This window comes from Pan paniscus, chromosome 18 (genome assembly GCF_029289425.2).
Source record: "Pan paniscus chromosome 18, NHGRI_mPanPan1-v2.0_pri, whole genome shotgun sequence".
Classification (NCBI taxonomy): domain Eukaryota; kingdom Metazoa; phylum Chordata; class Mammalia; order Primates; family Hominidae; genus Pan; species Pan paniscus.
Genome location: NC_073267.2, coordinates 100,124,065 through 100,143,711, shown reverse-complemented (window position 1 = coordinate 100,143,711; position 19,647 = coordinate 100,124,065). Strand labels below are relative to the sequence as shown.

General features: G+C 31.6%; 2 protein-coding genes across 2 annotated transcripts; both read left to right on the top strand.

The window, feature by feature from the left end:
• The first annotated feature begins 2,272 nt into the window (after nt 1–2,272).
• Nucleotides 2,273–4,561, top strand: LOC129398697 (olfactory receptor 4F6-like). Its single transcript, XM_055117328.2, has one exon. The coding sequence runs from the start codon at nt 3,623–3,625 to the stop codon at nt 4,559–4,561; it is 939 nt and encodes a 312-aa protein (XP_054973303.1). The 5' UTR covers nt 2,273–3,622.
• Nucleotides 4,562–10,691: 6,130 nt separating this feature from the next.
• Nucleotides 10,692–12,578, top strand: LOC129393265 (olfactory receptor 4F4). Its single transcript, XM_055093556.1, has one exon. The coding sequence runs from the start codon at nt 11,661–11,663 to the stop codon at nt 12,576–12,578; it is 918 nt and encodes a 305-aa protein (XP_054949531.1). The 5' UTR covers nt 10,692–11,660.
• Nucleotides 12,579–19,647: the final 7,069 nt, after the last annotated feature.

Sequence of the window (19,647 nt, the reverse complement as noted above, 5' to 3'; positions counted from 1 at the left end):
CCCACCATACCTCATTATCACACCTATTCACTCACAAGCTTAAACTCTTAACTTTTCTCCACATATCAGTGACTATTTCCTACAGCTTTTCTTTTACTTTCCATGTTTGCAGTGACAATATACATAAACAGTGTATGAAAACTCAAGTAAAATCTACTCTCTCAGGTGTTCATAACGCATCAATATATATTGCTTTAAGCCTGAAGGTAACCTAAGTAAAGATGTACCATGTTCCACCAATGCTTCTTTTGATCATCATTTTATCCTGTTTTTTCTTTAGGATTCTTTCTTATTCCTTCCCGTGACCCTTCTTTTATTCTCCAAATTTCTTTCCAATTCATCTTTGTTCTTCCCTTTCCTTTTTACTCTCTTTAAACATTCTATCGACTCTGCCTCCTTCACACTGATCTTGAATGCCCATAGTTTCATATTTTGGATTGTGATTGTTTTATTTTAAAATGGCAAATGTTCATGTTATAAAGAGAATTTTTCAGTCTTTAGACTAATAGGTTCATGTAGTTTGGGATTTTCCTCTTCAAGAAAATTAATTATCACTCACACTCCAAGACAAACACCATTTCAGTAGCAATATGAATTTCAGTAGTAATAGGAATCTCCAAATATGACAAAGTAATTCAGACATTAATTGCTTTTGTTTTGGAATTGCTCTTATAAGATGAAATATCACTTTCATGATGAGAGTCCTAGAGTGCTTGGTTTATATATTGTATCTTAGTTTTAACAGGATAAAACACTTGATCCTAAGCAGTAAACATGATTCTTCAGCTTCAACTTCATTTCTTTATAAATAAATATTTATGAATTGGTGTTGAGCTTAGTAAGTCACCAAACACCTTCTGCTCAGCAGCATAAAGGACATTTCCATGAAAACTCCCAGGGATAATCTTATTTACTCTATAATGTTTCCCGGGTTCAATTCCTCTCCCAAAATTCTTTGTTCTTAAGCCCCTATGATCTGGGTGATCTAAATATGGGTAAGAAGTCCAGGGATAGCACTATGAATGAAGTGAAAATAGTAAAACATAGTTAAAAATGTACAGATGCTCTCTGACTTATAATAGGGTTATGTCCTGATAAATCCATCATAAGTCAAAAATGCATTTAATATTCCTAATGTACCTCACATCATAGTTTAGCCTAGCCTACCTTAAATGTGCTCAGAACACTTTCATTAGCTTATATAAGATCACCTAATACAAAGCCTATTTTATAATACAATATTGAATAGCTCACGTAATATACTGACTACTATACTCAAGTACAGTTTCTTCTGAATGCATGTCACTTTCTCACCATTGTAAAGTCAAACAATTATAAGTCAAACTGTCACAAGCCAGGGACCATCCATATGTATTTCATTCAGAAAATGCTGGAAAGAGCATTTAGGAGAATATCCAGACGAGAGAAGGTAGAAAGCCATGCACAAATTGACCGAGAGTTTAAAAAAATGCATGCATATTGTGGAGATAGAAATCAAATCTATTTGTCTCCATCTGCTGTATTCTTCCCAAAATATTATCTCTTCTTATCCCATTATACTATATTGCATTTCTTTGACCATTTATTGTGTATCTCTTAATATTTCCCACTTCATCATTACTAACCTCACTCACTCTGAACTTGATGAGAGCACCTGAGCATTAATTTTTCTTATAATTATTTAATGATTACCAGAATTCGTTCAGTATGGCCAGCTCTGGTCAAAGTGAGGCAGGCAAGATGCTTTGTCAACTGCCTGGATGGAATGTCTCAAAAGGTTTCCATTTCATGGTAGCATTATGCAAAGTTCAAGACGTTTAATCAAGACCCTTCACTTACTTAACTATACCTCCTTGAGAATCCCATCTATGAAAAAATTCTAGTCATTATAAAAATGATTGATTAAATGAGGGAAGTAGTAGAGTTCTTCATTTCTTTAGTTGGTTTAGTCTCTTATGAGTCAATCCTAGTTTTCAAAATTCTTAATAAACCATTTATTCCTTCAACTTTCTATGCCATTTGATGTTTTGTCAAAAAAATATATAATATGTATACAAAAAGATATTTCAAAATCTAGAAAGAGAGCTTTAGAGCTTTGTAAAGCTCTTTTAAAAATCAAAAGCAACTACTGTTAATTAACATGTTGTACTATGCAATTTGTTTACCATTATTACTCTTAGTATTTTTAAGAAAAGTCTTTCCATTGTTATTATAAATGCTTCTATTGATATTTATTTTAATAACTGTTATTACAGTCCGTCATGTACATACACTATACTTAAACCTAATGTTTGGTATTTAAATCGTTTCAAGATTTTATCACTGTCAACAAAGTATGATGAATGTTTTTATGCTGAAAACTTCTGTAAAAATAGAATTCCAAGAGTATTATTGCACCAAAAGGCATGGACTTAAAATTCTTGATACATGATTTCAAAATATTTTCTTTAAGGTTTGAATCAGTCTATATTCCCTCCAGCAGCGTATAAAAGTGCCAGTTTCTCTGGTCCTTAGCCAGTTTGGATAATAATAATTGTAAAACTTTTTTTTCTTTTTTTTTGAGACAGAGTCTCCCTCTGTCGCCAGGCTGAAGTGCAGTGGCGCAATCTCGGCTCACTGCAACCTCCGCCTCCCAGGGTCAAGCTATTCTCCTGCCTCAGCCTCCCAAGTAGCTGGGACTACAGGCATGCACCACCATGCCCAGCTAATTTTTGTTATTTTTAGTAGAGACGGAGTTTCCCTATGTTGGACAGGATGGTCTCGATCTCTTGACCTCGTGATCCACCCTCCTCGGCCTCCCAAAGTGCTGAGATAACAGGCGTGAACCACCATGCCCGGCCTGTAAAACTTTTTCCTAATTTAACAGAAAAATAATAGTATTACATTTTATCATATTTCTTTGATTTCTAAGACACATACACACACACACATATCTGTATATACAAATACACGTATAGCTTACATTTTAATTCTTCATTTCATTTGTTCATTTATTAGGTCTTGGAGATTTTGTGAAACTGTTTAAATTCTTTTTTATACTATGAAGATATCAACCTTTTGTCTCTACAGCATTTCAAATTCAAGTATGATTCACGTGTTAGTTTGGGGTAGATCATTATAGGCACATGTAGGAAACAGCTTTCAGAGATGCCTTAACCGTAATTATGCATTTGTATTCTAATTTTTATTTAATGTTATTATTGATTGCATTTTTAAAGATTCTGTATTTTTTAAACCATTTATTTGTATATATTGGTATACAATCTTGCCATTTTCTGGGATTTCATATTTCCTTATTTTTGTTTTTTACCTTATTTGGCTTGAATTTTTTGAGTTTTTATGCATTCTTTTCCAATTTCTTAAGATGCTAATAAGTTCATGTATTTGAGCAATTGAGAACATTTAAAACAATAGACTGCCTCTGAGCACAGCTTTGTCCATATTACATTAACCTTTTATACCCTGGGTTCCCACTAGTTTTTAAATAATCTACTATCAAATAAAAGATTTGTTAATAATACATTTTAAATCATTAACACTTAACGCATTATTTTCAGTCACACTAAGTTGATTCCTTCCTTTCTTTCAGGTTGCTTCAGAGTCTTCCCTTCTATCTGATTCAATGGACCAAGTAAATGACTCTCTGGTAACAGAATTTGTATTACTTGGACTTGCACAATCCTTGGAAATGCAGTTTTTCCTTTTTCTCTTCTTCTCTTTATTCTATGTGGGAATTATCCTGGGAAACCTCTTCATTGTGTTCACAGTGATCTTTGATCCTCACTTACACTCCCCCATGTATATTCTGCTGGCCAACCTATCGCTCATTGACTTGAGCCTTTCATCTACCACAGTTCCTAGATTGATCTATGATCTTTTTACTGATTGTAAAGTTATTTCCTTCCATAATTGTATGATACAAATGTTCTTTATCCATGTTACGGGAGGAGTTGAAATGGTGCTGCTGATAGTCATGGCATATGATAGGTACACTGCGATCTGCAAGCCTCTCCACTATCCAACTATTATGAATCCCAAAATGTGCATGCTTTTGGTAGCAGCAGCTTGGGTCATTGGGGTGATTCATGCTATGTCTCAGTTTGTTTTTGTCATAAATTTACCCTTCTGTGGCCCTAATAATGTGGGGAGCTTTTATTGTGATTTTCCTCGGGTTATTAAACTTGCATGCATGGACACTTACGGGCTAGAATTTGTGGTCACTGCCAACAGTGGATTCATATCTATGGGCACCTTCTTTTTCTTAATTGTATCATACATTTTTATTCTGGTCACTGTCCGACGACATTCCTCAAATGATTTATCCAAAGCATTCTTCACTTCGTCGGCTCACATCACCGTAGTGGTTTTGTTTTTTGCTCCATGCATGTTTCTCTACGTGTGGCCTTTCCCTACTAAGTCATTGGATAAATTTTTTGCCATCATGAACTTTGTTGTCACCCCTGTCTTAAATCCTGCCATCTACACTTTAAGGAACAAAGATATGAAGTTTGCAATGAGAAGGCTGAATCAACATATTTTAAATTCTATGGAGACGACATAACAGATTTGGTTGATGAGAGCACAGGATAAATGCCATGGACCATCAAGACTCCTGTGATCACCATGATCACTATGGAACGCGCACATTTTTAGTATTGCCTGAAAAAACTGAAAAATCTGCAAAAAGGATGCATTAAATCTAAGAATTGTATTTCAGATAAAGTTGCAACATTTTTTGTTAATCATAAAAAGTATGTATTTCTATCTAATGTGTGTATCTAATTAACAGCAATGACTATCTTTAATTTTGATGTAGTTATTTTATATCTGTATATAAGCACATACACATATATATGACCTAGGTTTATTTATCAGTATTTTCATGCTGATAATAAGCATCACTGGAAATTAATTTTCTTATGGAAATTATGGGGATCCAATGGATAAAATATGAGTTTATATAAATTAGTAAATGCCAAAATCAAGGAAGAAACAATTTTTATTTTAATTGTACTTTAAGTTAGATAAATGGTAAGGTCAACAGCTTGTTACAACCCTTAAGTATTATTTTCAGGCTGATTGTCAATATGTTTTGTACAATGTTCTCACTGATAGGTGGGAATTGAACAATGAGAACACATGGACACAGGAAGGGGAACATCACACACCGGGGCCTGTTGTGGGGTGGGGGGAGGGGGGAGGGATAGCATTAGGAGATATACCTAATGTTAAATGACGAGTTAATGGGTGCAGCACACCCACATGGCACATGTATACATATGTAACAAACCTACACATTGTGCACATGTACCCTAGAACTTAAAGTATAACAACAAAAAAAAATAGACTCCAGTACTCTGTATTATGCAAAATTTGTCTATGTTACACTTTTTTAACAACACAATCCTATTGCCCTTGAAATCTTCTTCAAAGCATTTCTCGAGTCACTCTTAAAAAGCATCTACAACCTAAAAGTATAGGAAGAGATTTATTTCCTGGAGAAGAGACTCCATTGAGATCTTAAAAGCACATTTAATGTGCCCGTGCTTAACTTAAGGTAGGTGCTTAGGACAAAGAAGACGATTGACATCTTTTAGGTAAAACCTGGTAAGTTTGGTGGTCAAGGAACACAACTGAGACATCACTTGGATGTATTTCTATGACTATTTTAAGAAACATAAATTGTGGTGACTCACTCAGCTCACTTTTAACTACTGCATGGTAATTAAAGATGCAAAATAAAATAAGTTACAAGAAGTGAGGTTTTTTATTGGTTAAAGCAATTTTTCTATATTTTTCCGCAAGTTGGTCATAAAAGTTCTAAGCATTCCTCTTTTTATAAAATCAAAGCATTATTACTTACTCTCTTGTTAACCTATCTGGATTTTAATTTTGTAACTTTATTATATTTGTTTTGCTGTGATTCTTTAAAAAGCACCTTTAGACTCAGTGAGATAGCAAAAATATCCAAATAGGCCAAAAAATTGTGGCAATGTCCTCTCACTCAGGAAAATTCTGTGTGTTTTCTCTAATGGCCAAGGGAAAACTTGTGAGACTATAAAAGTTAGTCTCAGTACACAAAGCTCAGACTGGCTATTCCCAGATCTCTTCAGGTACATCTAGTCCATTCATAAAGGGCTTTTAATTAACCAAGTGGTTTACTAAAAAGGACAATTCACTACATATTATTCTCTTACAGTTTTTATGCTTCAAGGCAGTGCAAATAAAGGGAAATTTGTACTCCTCATTCTGTGAAAATTGCTGTAGTCTCTTCCAGTTATGAAGAAGGTAGGTGGAAACAAAGATAAAACAAATATATTAGAAGAATGAATGAAATTGTAGCATTTTTTGACAATGAGATGGTTCTATTAGTAGGAATCTATTCTGCATAATTCCATTTTGTGTTTACCTTCTGGAAAAATGAAAGGATTCTGTATGGTTAACATAAATACTTAGAGGAATTAATATGAATAATGTTAGCAAGAATAACCCTTGTTATAAGTATTATGCTGGCAACAATTGTCGAGTCCTCCTCCTCACTCTTCTGGGCTAATTTGTTCTTTTCTCCCCATTTAATAGTCCTTTCCCCATCTTTCCTCAGGTCCGGTGTTTTCTTACCCACCTCCTTCCCTCCTTTTTATAATACCAGTGAAACTTGGTTTGGAGCATTTCTTTCACATAAAGGTACAAATCATACTGCTAGAGTTGTGAGGATTTTTAGAGCTTTTGAAAGAATAAACTCATTTTAAAAACAGGAAAGCTAAGGCCCAGAGATTTTTAAATGATATTCCCATGATCACACTGTGAATTTCTGCCAGAACCCAAATGCCTACTCCCATCTCACTGAGACTTACTATAAGGACATAAGGCATTTATATATATATATATTATATATACAATATATATTTATATATATTACATATTATATATATTATATTTATATTATACATAATATATAATATAAATATAAGATATATTTTATTATATAAATATAATATATAATATAAATATAAGATATATTTTATTATATAAATATAATATATAATATAAATATAAGATATATTTTATTATATAAATATAATATATAATATAAATATAAGATATATTTTATTATATAAATATAATATATAATATAAATATAAGATATATTTTATTATATAAATATAATATATAATATAAATATAAGATATATTTTATTATATAAATATAATATATAATATAAATATAAGATATATTTTATTATATAAATATAAGATATATTTTATTATATAAATATAATATATAATATAAATATAAGATATATTTTATTATATAAATATAATATATAATATAAATATAATATATATTTTATTATATACATATAATATATATTTTATTATATACATATAATATATATTTTATAAATATAATATATATTTTATTATATAAATATAATATATATTATATAAATATAACATATATTTTATTATATAAATAAATATATATTATATAATATAATATATATTTTATTATATAAATATAATATATATTATATAATATAATATATATTTTATTATATAATATAATATATATTATATTATATAATATATATTTATTATATTATATAATATATATTATATAATATAATATATTTTATTATCTAAATATAATATATATTATCTAAATATAATATATATTTTATTATATAATATTATATATTATCTAAATATAATATATATTTTATTATATAAATATAATATATATTATCTAAATATAATATATATTTTATTATATAAATATAATATATATTATCTAAATATAATATATATTTTATTATATAAATATAATATATATTATCTAAATATAATATATATTATATTATATAATATAATATATATTATATAAATATAATATATATTTTATTATATAATATAATATATATTATATAAATATAATATATATTTTATTATATAATATAATATATATTATATAAATATAATATATATTTTATTATATAAATATAATATATATTATATAAATATAATATATATTTTATTATATAAATATAATATATATTATATAAATATAATATATATTTTATTATATAAATATAATATATATTATATAAACATAATATATATTTTATTATATAATATAATATATATTATATAAATATAATATATATTATATAAATATAATATATATTATATAAATATAATATATATTTTATTATATAAAATGATATATATTATCTAAATATAATATATATTTTATTATATAAATATAATATATATTATCTAAATATAATATATATTTTATTATATAATATAATATATATTATCTAAATATAATATATAATCTAAATATAATATATATTATATAAATATATATATTTTATTATATAAATTTAATATATATATTATATAAATATAATATATATTTTATTATATAAATTTAATATATATATTATATATTATATTTATATTTATTATATATTGTATATTATATAAATATAATATAAATTATATAATATATATAAATATATATATTATATAAATATAATATATATTTTATTATATAATATGATATACATTTTATATTATATATTTATATACAATATATTTATATAATATATATTATATTATATAATAAAATATATTATATTTATATAATTATATATATTATAGTATATTTATATAATTATATATATTATATTATATATATTATATAATATAATATATATTTAATTATATAACTATATATTATATTATATAATATATATTATATTATATAACATATATTATATTATATAATATAATATATATTATATTATATAATATATATAATATATGTTATATTATATAAATTATATATATTATATTATATTATATATATGATATTATATATAAATATATATTTATACATTTATATATAATATAAATATTTTATTGTATAATTTTTAATAAAATATTTTATTATATAATAAGAAATATTTTATTATATAAATATATATTACATTATATAATATATAATATATAATATATATAATATATATTATATATACATTATATATAATATATATTATATATATTATATATTATATATAATATATAATATATAATATATATAATTTATAATAATAACATATTATTATATAAAATATGTACTATATATTATATAAATATATTTATATATTATATAAATATATATATTATATATAATTCTAATGGTTGAATTCCAAGAATAATCTATGGCATGAAAGATTTTACCTGTCAACAGTGGCTGGCTCTTCATGGTTGCTACAATGAGTGTGTAAGATTCTGAAGAACTCCTTTAATAAGCCTAAACTTAATGTTCAACTTAGAATAAATACAATTCTTCTAAATTTTTTTGAATAATTTTTGAAAAGTCAGAAATGAGCTTTGAAAGAATTATGGTGGTGAAGGATCCCCTCAGCAGCACAAATTCAGGAGAGAGATGTCTTAACTACGTTAGCAAGAAATTCCTTTTGCTGAAGAATAGCATTCCTGAATTCTTACTAACAACCATGATAGAAAGTCTTTTGCTACAGATGAGAACCCTCGGGTCAACCTCATCCTTGGCATATTTCATGTGAAGATATAACTTCAAGATTGTCCTTGCCTATCAATGAAATGAATTAATTTTATGTCAATGCATATTTAAGGTCTATTCTAAATTGCACACTTTGATTCAAAAGAAACAGTTCAACCAACCAGTCAGGACAGAAATTATCTCACAATAAAAATCCTATCATTTGTACTGTCAATGATTAGTATGATTATATTTATTACCGTGCTAAGCAGAAGAGAACTGAAGTGAATGTTCATGATTTATTCCACTATTAGACTTCTCTTTATTCTTAAAAATATTTAAGATCACTAAATTTTTATAGGACTTTAAAAACAGTAATGTGCTGCTTGAGTGTGTAGGACTAAGAAATGGGATTCAGAGTAGTAAAGAGAAAAGTGGAATTTCCAAGCACTATGAATTACTGTTCTTTAAAAAACAGCAAAAAACAAATAACAGTATTCCTCCAAAAAAGATGGCAAGTGTAAACTCTATACCTTCATGTCTCCCGTGGAATGTTAGTGATCAATTTCCACTTCTCTCTTTTACATCTTACTTGCCCATTAACTCTTATACCTAATCCAAAGATTGTTAATATGGCTATGCCTCACTTTCAGGACACCTTTTATTTGTTACTTCTCTTCACTGCAAAACTTCTTGAAACAGTACTTATTTTCTCTCCTCCATACACAATTGAAATGGCTCTCAACTCATGCCCAGAAGTCAGTGTTCAGTCTCTCATCTGGCAGATAGCAACTTACAAAGATGCCCCAACAATACCTCCTTGTGTCTAGACAGTCATCATTATCCTTTACCTTTTTCTGTATTTATTTCTGCTCCTAAAAGGGATCTCTATGTAAAGTATTGTTATACTAGTGCTTGTTATAATTATTACCAGAGTTAAAGCCATCACAATGTTCCCAATTACTTAAAGACATTGGAATAACATTTTTTTATTTTCCACAACTTGCCAAAAAATATTTTGTTATCAGTACCTTAATAATGGGTATTATATATTGACCATTACTATTTGCTAGAAAATTTATATACCTGGTCATATCCAATCCTCACAGAACTTCTATAAAGTTGTGCTATTATCATTTATATTTTCCAGATGTGGCCATAAGACTGAAATCACTTAGGTGACTTGTCTAAGGTCATTCAGATACATAGTAGATAACCCAGGATTTGAACACAGGCCTCTTAGCACACAAGCTCATATCTTAACTACTTTAATACATTGCTCGATGGGATCTTACAGGTCTTCATTCACCCCTTTCCTGCTCACACAACCACAACCTGCAGTTATTACCTATTGTTAGGCTTAAAATAATTACTTGGCTTCATTTCCAAGCTCCCTCCCTTCCAATTCACATTGAGTCCAGAGCTAAATTAAACAATCATTCAAAATTTTTCAGTAGTTCTTGTCTCTATAATAAAACAGAAATGCTTTAGAAAGCATTCCAAAATCTCTTACCAGTTTTATCTCCTATGAAAATCCTTCACACTGTCTCATTTAAACTTTATTGCATTTTCCTCACTTTTTCTCACTTCACTTTTGAATTCCCTATTCTTTTATCCTCTGTTAATTTTTAAGTATTATATTTGTGATATTATTTTTTCTTTTTTTCTATTTTTTATCTTTCATTTCATTTTGGCCTATTTTTTTCTCTTAAGAACTTTAATATCACCAAATAACATGTGTGCTACAAACTGTTTTGTAGTTCAAAGAAAAAGGAGATAAACATAGAGTTATGGCATAGACTTAATCTGGCAGAGAGACAAGCATAAATAATGGTATTTTATATTAGGAATAAACCTAACATTAATGGAGACACTGAGAAGCCGAGATAACTGAATTATAAGGCATAGCCAGGGAAGTAGTGCGAGATAAAATTATGATCTTTGGTTGTTGAATTCTGAATGTCTTTAAGTAATAGATTATAGAAAGTCACTGTAAGAGTGAGCAGAATGATATAAAATGAGGCTTTGAATTTGAATATAATAATTCTGACTTCCTTCTCCTTCTCTTCTTCAAGGTAACTGCAGAGGCTATTTCCTGGAATGAATCAACGAGTGAAACGAATAACTCTATGGTGACTGAATTCATTTTTCTGGGTCTCTCTGATTCTCAGGAACTCCAGACCTTCCTATTTATGTTGTTTTTTGTATTCTATGGAGGAATCGTGTTTGGAAACCTTCTTATTGTCAGAACAGTGGTATCTGACTCCCACCTTCACTCTCCCATGTACTTCCTGCTAGCCAACCTCTCACTCATTGATCTGTCTCTGTGTTCAGTCACAGCCCCCAAGATGATTACTGACTTTTTCAGCCAGCGCAAAGTCATCTCTTTCAAGGGCTGCCTTGTTCAGATATTTCTCCTTCACTTCTTTGGTGGGAGTGAGATGGTGATCCTCATAGCCATGGGCTTTGACAGATATATAGCAATATGCAAACCCCTACACTACACTACAATTATGTGTGGCAACGCATGTGTCGGCATTATGGCTGTCGCATGGGGAATTGGCTTTCTCCATTCGGTGAGCCAGTTGGCCTTTGCCGTGCACTTACCCTTCTGTGGTCCCAATGAGGTCGATAGTTTTTATTGTGACCTTCCTAGGGTAATCAAACTTGCCTGTACAGATACCTACAGGCTAGATATTATGGTCATTGCTAACAGTGGTGTGCTCACTGTGTGTTCTTTTGTTCTTCTAATCATCTCATACACTATCATCCTAATGACCATCCAGCATCGCCCTTTAGATAAGTCGTCCAAAGCTCTGTCCACTTTGACTGCTCACATTACAGTAGTTCTTTTGTTCTTTGGACCATGTGTCTTTATTTATGCCTGGCCATTCCCCATCAAGTCATTAGATAAATTCCTTGCTGTATTTTATTCTGTGATCACCCCTCTCTTGAACCCAATTATATACACACTGAGGAACAAAGACATGAAGACGGCAATAAGACGGCTGAGAAAATGGGATGCACATTCTAGTGTAAAGTTTTAGATCTTATATAACTGTGAGATTAATCTCAGATAATGACACAAAATATAGTGAAGTTTGTAAGTTATTTAGTAAAGCTCATGAAAATTGTGCCTTCCATTCCCATATAATTTAGTAATTGTCTAGGAACTTCCACATACATTGCCTCAATTTATCTTTCAACAACTTGTGTGTTATATTTTGGAATACAGATACAAAGTTATTATGCTTTCAAAATATTCTTTTGCTAATTCTTGGAACAAAGAAAGGCATAAATATATTAGTATTTGTGTACACCTGTTCCTTCCTGTGTGATCCTAAGTTTAGTAGAAGAAAGGAGAGAAAATATAGCCTAGCTTATAAATTAAAAAAAAATTTATTTGGTCCATTTTGTGAAAAACATAAAAAAAGAACTGTCACATCTTAATTTAAAAAATACATGCTTAGTGGTAAGGAGATATATGTCAACTTTTAAGAGGTTGAAAAACAAACGCCTCCCCTTATAAGTTTATAATTCACCTCCCACCACTATAACAACCCAGAATCCATGAGGGCATTATCAGGAGTGAGTGGAAGAGTAAGTTTGCCAATGTGAAATGTGCCTTCTAGGTCCTAGACATCTGTGGTATAACTGCTCATAAGCAGTAGAAAGAATTTAGAGGGATCCAGGCTCTCATCATGTTGGCACAAAGTATATTACTTGGATCCATCTATGTCATTTTCCATGGTTAATGTTTAAAAGCACAGGCTTTAAAGTAAAAAACAAAGAGCTGGATTCAACTCTACTGACTCTTATTAATCATGATTTTGGACACATTATGTAGCTTTCATGAGCTTTAGTTTCTACATTTATAAACAGGAGATTATACCTATTATGCATGGTTATTATGAAGGAAAATGACAAAATAGATATAAATCAAATAGCCCACTTTGAGACATATTAAGCATGAATAAACATTAGATACTATTAAAATCCTATATATTAACAAAGCCAAAAGTTTCAAACTTTACTTTTTCCCAACATTCTTGTGAAATATGACACATCCCAATCTTAACAGATGCTCACTTGGGATACTGTACTTGTGAGTGGAAGTGTGTATATTTGTGTGCAAGTGTGTACTCATACACTTCCACCTTACCACCCTAGAAAGGCATGATGAAAATTTAAGATAGAAGGAAAATATAAATTGAAAAAAAAAAACCTTAACAAATGATTCTGACAAATATCTTCTCTTTCCAGGGAGAATCACTGAGCCAGAATAAAATTGAACACTAAATATTCTAAGAAAAAAGGAATCTAGTTTGTCAAAATGTGACTTGAATTAATAGATAAGGAGAGTCAGATGATAAGAGGGTCAAAATTATGTTTATCTTAGGAAAAGTAGAATAGAAAATTTATAAGCAGATTAAAAACACATAATAAAAGTAGTAAATAATAATGACAGTATCTCAAATCAGTGCAGGGGGGAAAGGCCTACTAATGTGATGGTGGGATAATTGGATAGCAATATGGGAAAAGATATATTTAATTTATTTGCTACACCAAATGCCAGGACAATCTCTAAGTGAATTCAAGACATAACTCTTTTTTCAAAAAAACTATGCAAATATTAAAAGAAAACAAGTTAATGTTTTTATAATCTATGAATATGGTAAAGATGGATAACATTGACTATCAAATTAATTTTTAATGCGTAATAAAACTACGAGAAAATTTAAAAGTGAGAAGAAACTACTTATAACTCACATAATAGACTAGTACTTCTAACACATAGGGAACTTCTAAAACAAAACCCAAAATATTAATAGGAAAATGGGCAAAACAGTTAAACTTACAGTTCATACATAAGGAGAATCAGTCTTTTTTTTTTTTTACAGTTGTAGGCAAAAAACTTTTATTTTTCATTTATTTGTAAAATTTACCCCTAATTTATTCATAATTCATTTAACTGCTAAGGGCATTAATGTGTACAATGCCATGGGAGGAACCAGTATATTCAGAATTTCTCCTGAAATTTGACCAGAAGTTATGGGCATCCCTCCCCTGGGAAGGAGGCAGGCAGAAAAGTTTGGAATCTATGTAGTAAAATATGTTACTCTTTTATATATATACATATATGTGTGTATATGTGTATATATATATATATATATACACACATATACATACATACATACATACATATTATCTGAATTAGGCCTGGTCTTTTTTAATACTTTAAGTTCTGGGATACATGTGCAGAATGTACAGGTTTGTTATACAGGTATACACGTGCCATGGTTGTTTGCTGCACCCATCAACTCATCATCTACATTAGGTATTTCTCCTAACGTTATCCCTCTCCTTGCCTCCCACCCCCCGACAGGCCCTGGTGTGTGATATTCCCTTCCCTGTGCCCATATGTTCTCATTGGTCAACTCCCACTTATGAGTGAGAACATGCGGTGTTTGGTTTTCTGTTCTTGTGTTAGTTTGCGGAGAATGATGGTTTCCAGCTTCATCCATGTCCCTGCAAAGGACATGAACTCATTCTTTTTTATGGCTGCAAGAAATGCAAATCAAAACCACAATGAGATGCCATCTCACACCAGTTAGAATGGCAATCATTAAAAAGTCAGGAAACAATAGATGCTGGAGAGGATGTGGAGAAATAGGAATGCTTTTACACTGTTGGTGGGAGCGTACATTAGTTCAACCATTGTGGAAGACAGTGTGGTGTTTCCTCAAGGATCTAAAACTAGAAATACCATTTGACCCAGCAATCCCATTACTGGGTATATACCCAAACGATTGTAAGTCATTCTACTATAAAGACACATGCACAGGTATGTTTATTGCAGCACTACTCACAATAGGGAAGACTTGGAACCAACCCAAATGCCCATCAATGTTAGACTAGATAAAATGTGGCACATAGACCTGGTCTTAAAATCAAGAACAGAGATTGTTACTTTTACTTCCATTCCTAATTGATAAACCATTCAGTTATACCACATCTTAGCTTCTGGACTACAATGACCATATTTGGGGTTTTCTTTCTAATTTCATTATAGGTTCAGAGGGTACATGTGCAGGTTTGAGACAAAGGTATATTGCATGATACTAAGGTTTGGAGTACAAATGATTCCACCTCCCAGGTAGCAAGAATAATACCTAATATGTAGTTTTTCAACTCTTTCCCCTCTTCCTCCATCCTCCCTCTGCTGCTCTGTGGTGTCTGTTTTTCTCATCTTTATGTCCATGTGTACTCGATGTTTAGCTCCCCCTTGTAGGTGAGAACATGTGGTATTTGGTTTTCTGTTTCAGTGTTAATTCACTTAGGATAATGGCCTCCATCTGCATTCATGCTGCTGCAAAGGATGTGACTTTCTTCTTATTAGCTGCATATATTTTGTGGTGGATTTGTACCACATTTACTTTATCTAGTCCAAAGTTGTTGGGCACCCAGGTGGATTCCATGTCTTTGCTATTGTGAATAGCACTGGGACAACCCATACAAGTTCATGTGTCTTTTTGGTAAAACAACGTATTTTCCTTTGGGCATATATGCGGTGATGGAATTGCTGGATCGAGTGGTAGTTTAACTCTTAGTTCTTTGAGAAATCCCCAAACTGTTCTCCACAGTGGCTGAACTAAGTTGCATTCCCATCAGCAGTGTAGAAGTGTTCCCCATTCTCTGTAGCCTCACCAGCACCTGTTAAACTATCTTTAAATATATGAAAAAAAGTTCAAGTCTCTCAGATTAAGATGCATGCAAAGTAAAATGATACTTAAATATCAGTTCTAACCTATAAAATATCAAATATCTGACCCCAATATTTGATAATCCAACCTGTTGATGAAGCTGTGGAGAGAGGCACTCTTTTTTTTTTTTTTTTTTTAAATTATACTTTAAGATTTAGGGTACATGTGCACCTTGTGCAGGTTAGTTACATATGTATACATGTGCCATGCTGGTGCGCTGAACCCACTAACTCGTCATCTAGCATTAGGTATATCTCCCGATGCTATCCCTCACCCCTCCCCCCACCCCACAACAGTCCCCAGAGTGTGATATTCCCCTTCCTGTGTCCATGTGATCTCATTGTTCAATTCCCACCTATGAGTGAGAATATGCGGTGTTTGGTTTTTTGTTCTTGCGATAGTTTACTGAGAATGATGATTTCCAATTTCATCCATGTCCCTACAAAGGACATGAACTCATCATTTTTTATGGTTGCATAGTATTCCATGGTGTATATGTGCCACATTTTCTTAATCCAGTCTATCATTGTTGGACATTTGGGTTGGTTCCAAGTCTTTGCTATTGTGAATAATGCCGCAATAAACATACGTGTGCATGTGTCTTTATAGCAGCATGATTTATAGTCCTTTGGGTATATACCCAGTAATGGGATGGCTGGGTCAAATGGTATTTCCAGTTCTAGATCCCTGAGGAATCGCCACACTGACTTCCACAATGGTTGAACTAGTTTACAGTCCCACCAACAGTGTAAAAGTGTTCCTATTTCTCCACATCCTCTCCAGCACCTGTTGTTTCCTGACTTTTTAATGATTGCCATTCTAACTGGTGTGAGATGGTATCTCATTGTGGTTTTGATTTGCATTTCTCTGATGGCCAGTGATGATGAGCATTTTTTCATGTGTTTTTTGGCTGCATAAATGTCTTCTTTTGAGAAGTGTCTGTTCATGTCCTTCGCCCACTTTTTGATGGGGTTGTTTGTTTTTTTCTTGTAAATTTGTTTTAGTTCATTGTAGATTCTGGATATTAGCCCTTTGTCAGATGAGTAGGTTGCGAAAATTTTCTCCCATTTTGTAGGTTGCCTGTTCACTCTGATGGTAGTTTCTTTTGCTGTGCAGAAGCTCTTTAGTTTAATTAGATCCCATTTGTCAATTTTGTCTTTTGTTGCCATTGCTTTTGTCCTACCGATCCCACAGAAATACAAACTACCATCAGAGAATACTACAAACACCTCTACACAAATAAACTAGAAAATCTAGAAGAAATGGAGAAATTCCTGGACACATACACTCTCTCAAGACTAAACCAGGAAGAAGTTGAATCTCTGAATAGACCAATAACAGGAGCTGAAATTGTGGCAATAATCAATAGCTTACCAACCAAAAAGAGTCCAGGACCAGATGGATTCACAGCTGAATTCTACCAGAGGTACAAGGAGGAACTGGTACCATTCCTTCTGAAACTATTCCAATCAATAGAAAAAGAGGGAATCCTCCCTAACTCATTTTATGAGGCCAGCATCATTCTGATACCAAAGCCAGGCAGAGACACAACAAAAAAAGAGAATTTTAGACCAATATCCTTGATGAACATTGATGCAAAAATCCTCAATAAAATACTGGCAAAACGAAACCAGCAGCACATCAAAAAGCTTATCCACCAAGATCAAGTGGGCTTCATCCCTGGGATGCAAGGCTGGTTCAATAAATGTAATCCAGCATATAAACAGAGCCAAAGACAAAAACCACATGATTATCTCAATAGATGCAGAAAAAGCCTTTGACAAAATTCAACAACTCTTCATGCTAAAAGCTCTCAATAAATTAGGTATTGATGGGACGTATTTCAAAATAATAAGAGCTATCTATGACAAACCCACAGCCAATATCATACTGAATGGGCAAAAACTGGAAGCATTCCCTTTGAAAACTGGCACAAGACAGGGATGCCCTCTCTCACCACTCCTATTCAACATAGTGTTGGAAGTTCTGGCCAGGGCAATTAGGCAGGAGAAGGAAATAAAGGGTATTCAATTAGGAAAAGAGGAAGTTAAATTGTCCCTGTTTGCAGACGACATGATTGTATATCTAGAAAACCCCATTGTCTCAGCCCAAAATCTTCTTCAGCTGATAAGCAACTTCGGCAAAGTCTCAGGATACAAAATCAACGTACAAAAATCACAAGCATTCTTATACACCAACAACAGACAGAGAGCCAAATCATGAGTGAACTCCCATTCACAATTGCTTCAAAGATAATAAAATACCTAGGAATCCAACTTACAAGGGATGTGAAGGACCTCTTCAAGGAGAACTACAAATCACTGCTCAAGGAAATAAAAGAGGATACAAATAAATGGAAGAACATTCCATGCTCATGGGTAGGAAGAATCAATATTGTGAAAATGGCCATACTGCCCAAGGTAATTTACAGATTCAGTGCCATCCCCATCAAGCTACCAATGACTTTCTTCACAGAATTGGAAAAAACTACTTTAAAGTTCATATGGAACCAAAAAAGAGCCTGCATCGCCAAGTCAATCCTAAGCCAAAAGAACAAAGCTGGAGGCATCACGCTACCTGACTTCAAACTATACTACAAGGCTACAGTAACCAAAACAGCATGGTACTGGTACCAAAACAGAGATATAGATCAATGGAACAGAACAGAGCCCTCAGAAATAACGCCGCATATCTACAACTATCTGATCTTTGACAAACCTGAGAAAAACAAGCAATGGGGAAAGGATTCCCTATTTAATAAATGGTGCTGGGAAAACTGGCTAGCCATATGTAGAAAGCTGAAACTGGATCCCTTCCTTACACCTTATACAAAAATAAATTCAAGATGGATTAAAGACTTAAACATTAGACCTAAAACCATAAAAACCCTAGAAGAAAACCTAGGCATTACCATTCAGGACATAGGCATGGGCAAGGACTTCATGTCTAAAACACCGAGAGAGGCCCTCTTATGCATTGTTGGTGAGAATACAAAATGGTACAACTCTTGGCAATATCTTAAAAAATTTACATGGTACTGACTTTTGGTCTAGCAATCCTACTTCTATCCTAAAGATATACTTGCAAAAATACAAAATAATTGATGCACACAAGTCTATTCATTGAAGCATTGTTTTTCATAGTAAAGAATGGAAAGTAGGCCGGGTGTGGTGGCTCATGCCTGTAATCCCAGCATTTTGGGAGGCTGAGGTGGGCAGATCACTTGAGGCCAGGAATTCAAGACCAGCGTGGCTAACATGGCGAAACCCCATCTCTACCAAAAATACAAAAATTAGCCAGGCATGGTGGTGCACACTTGTAATTCCAGCTACTTGAGAGGCTGAGGCGGGAG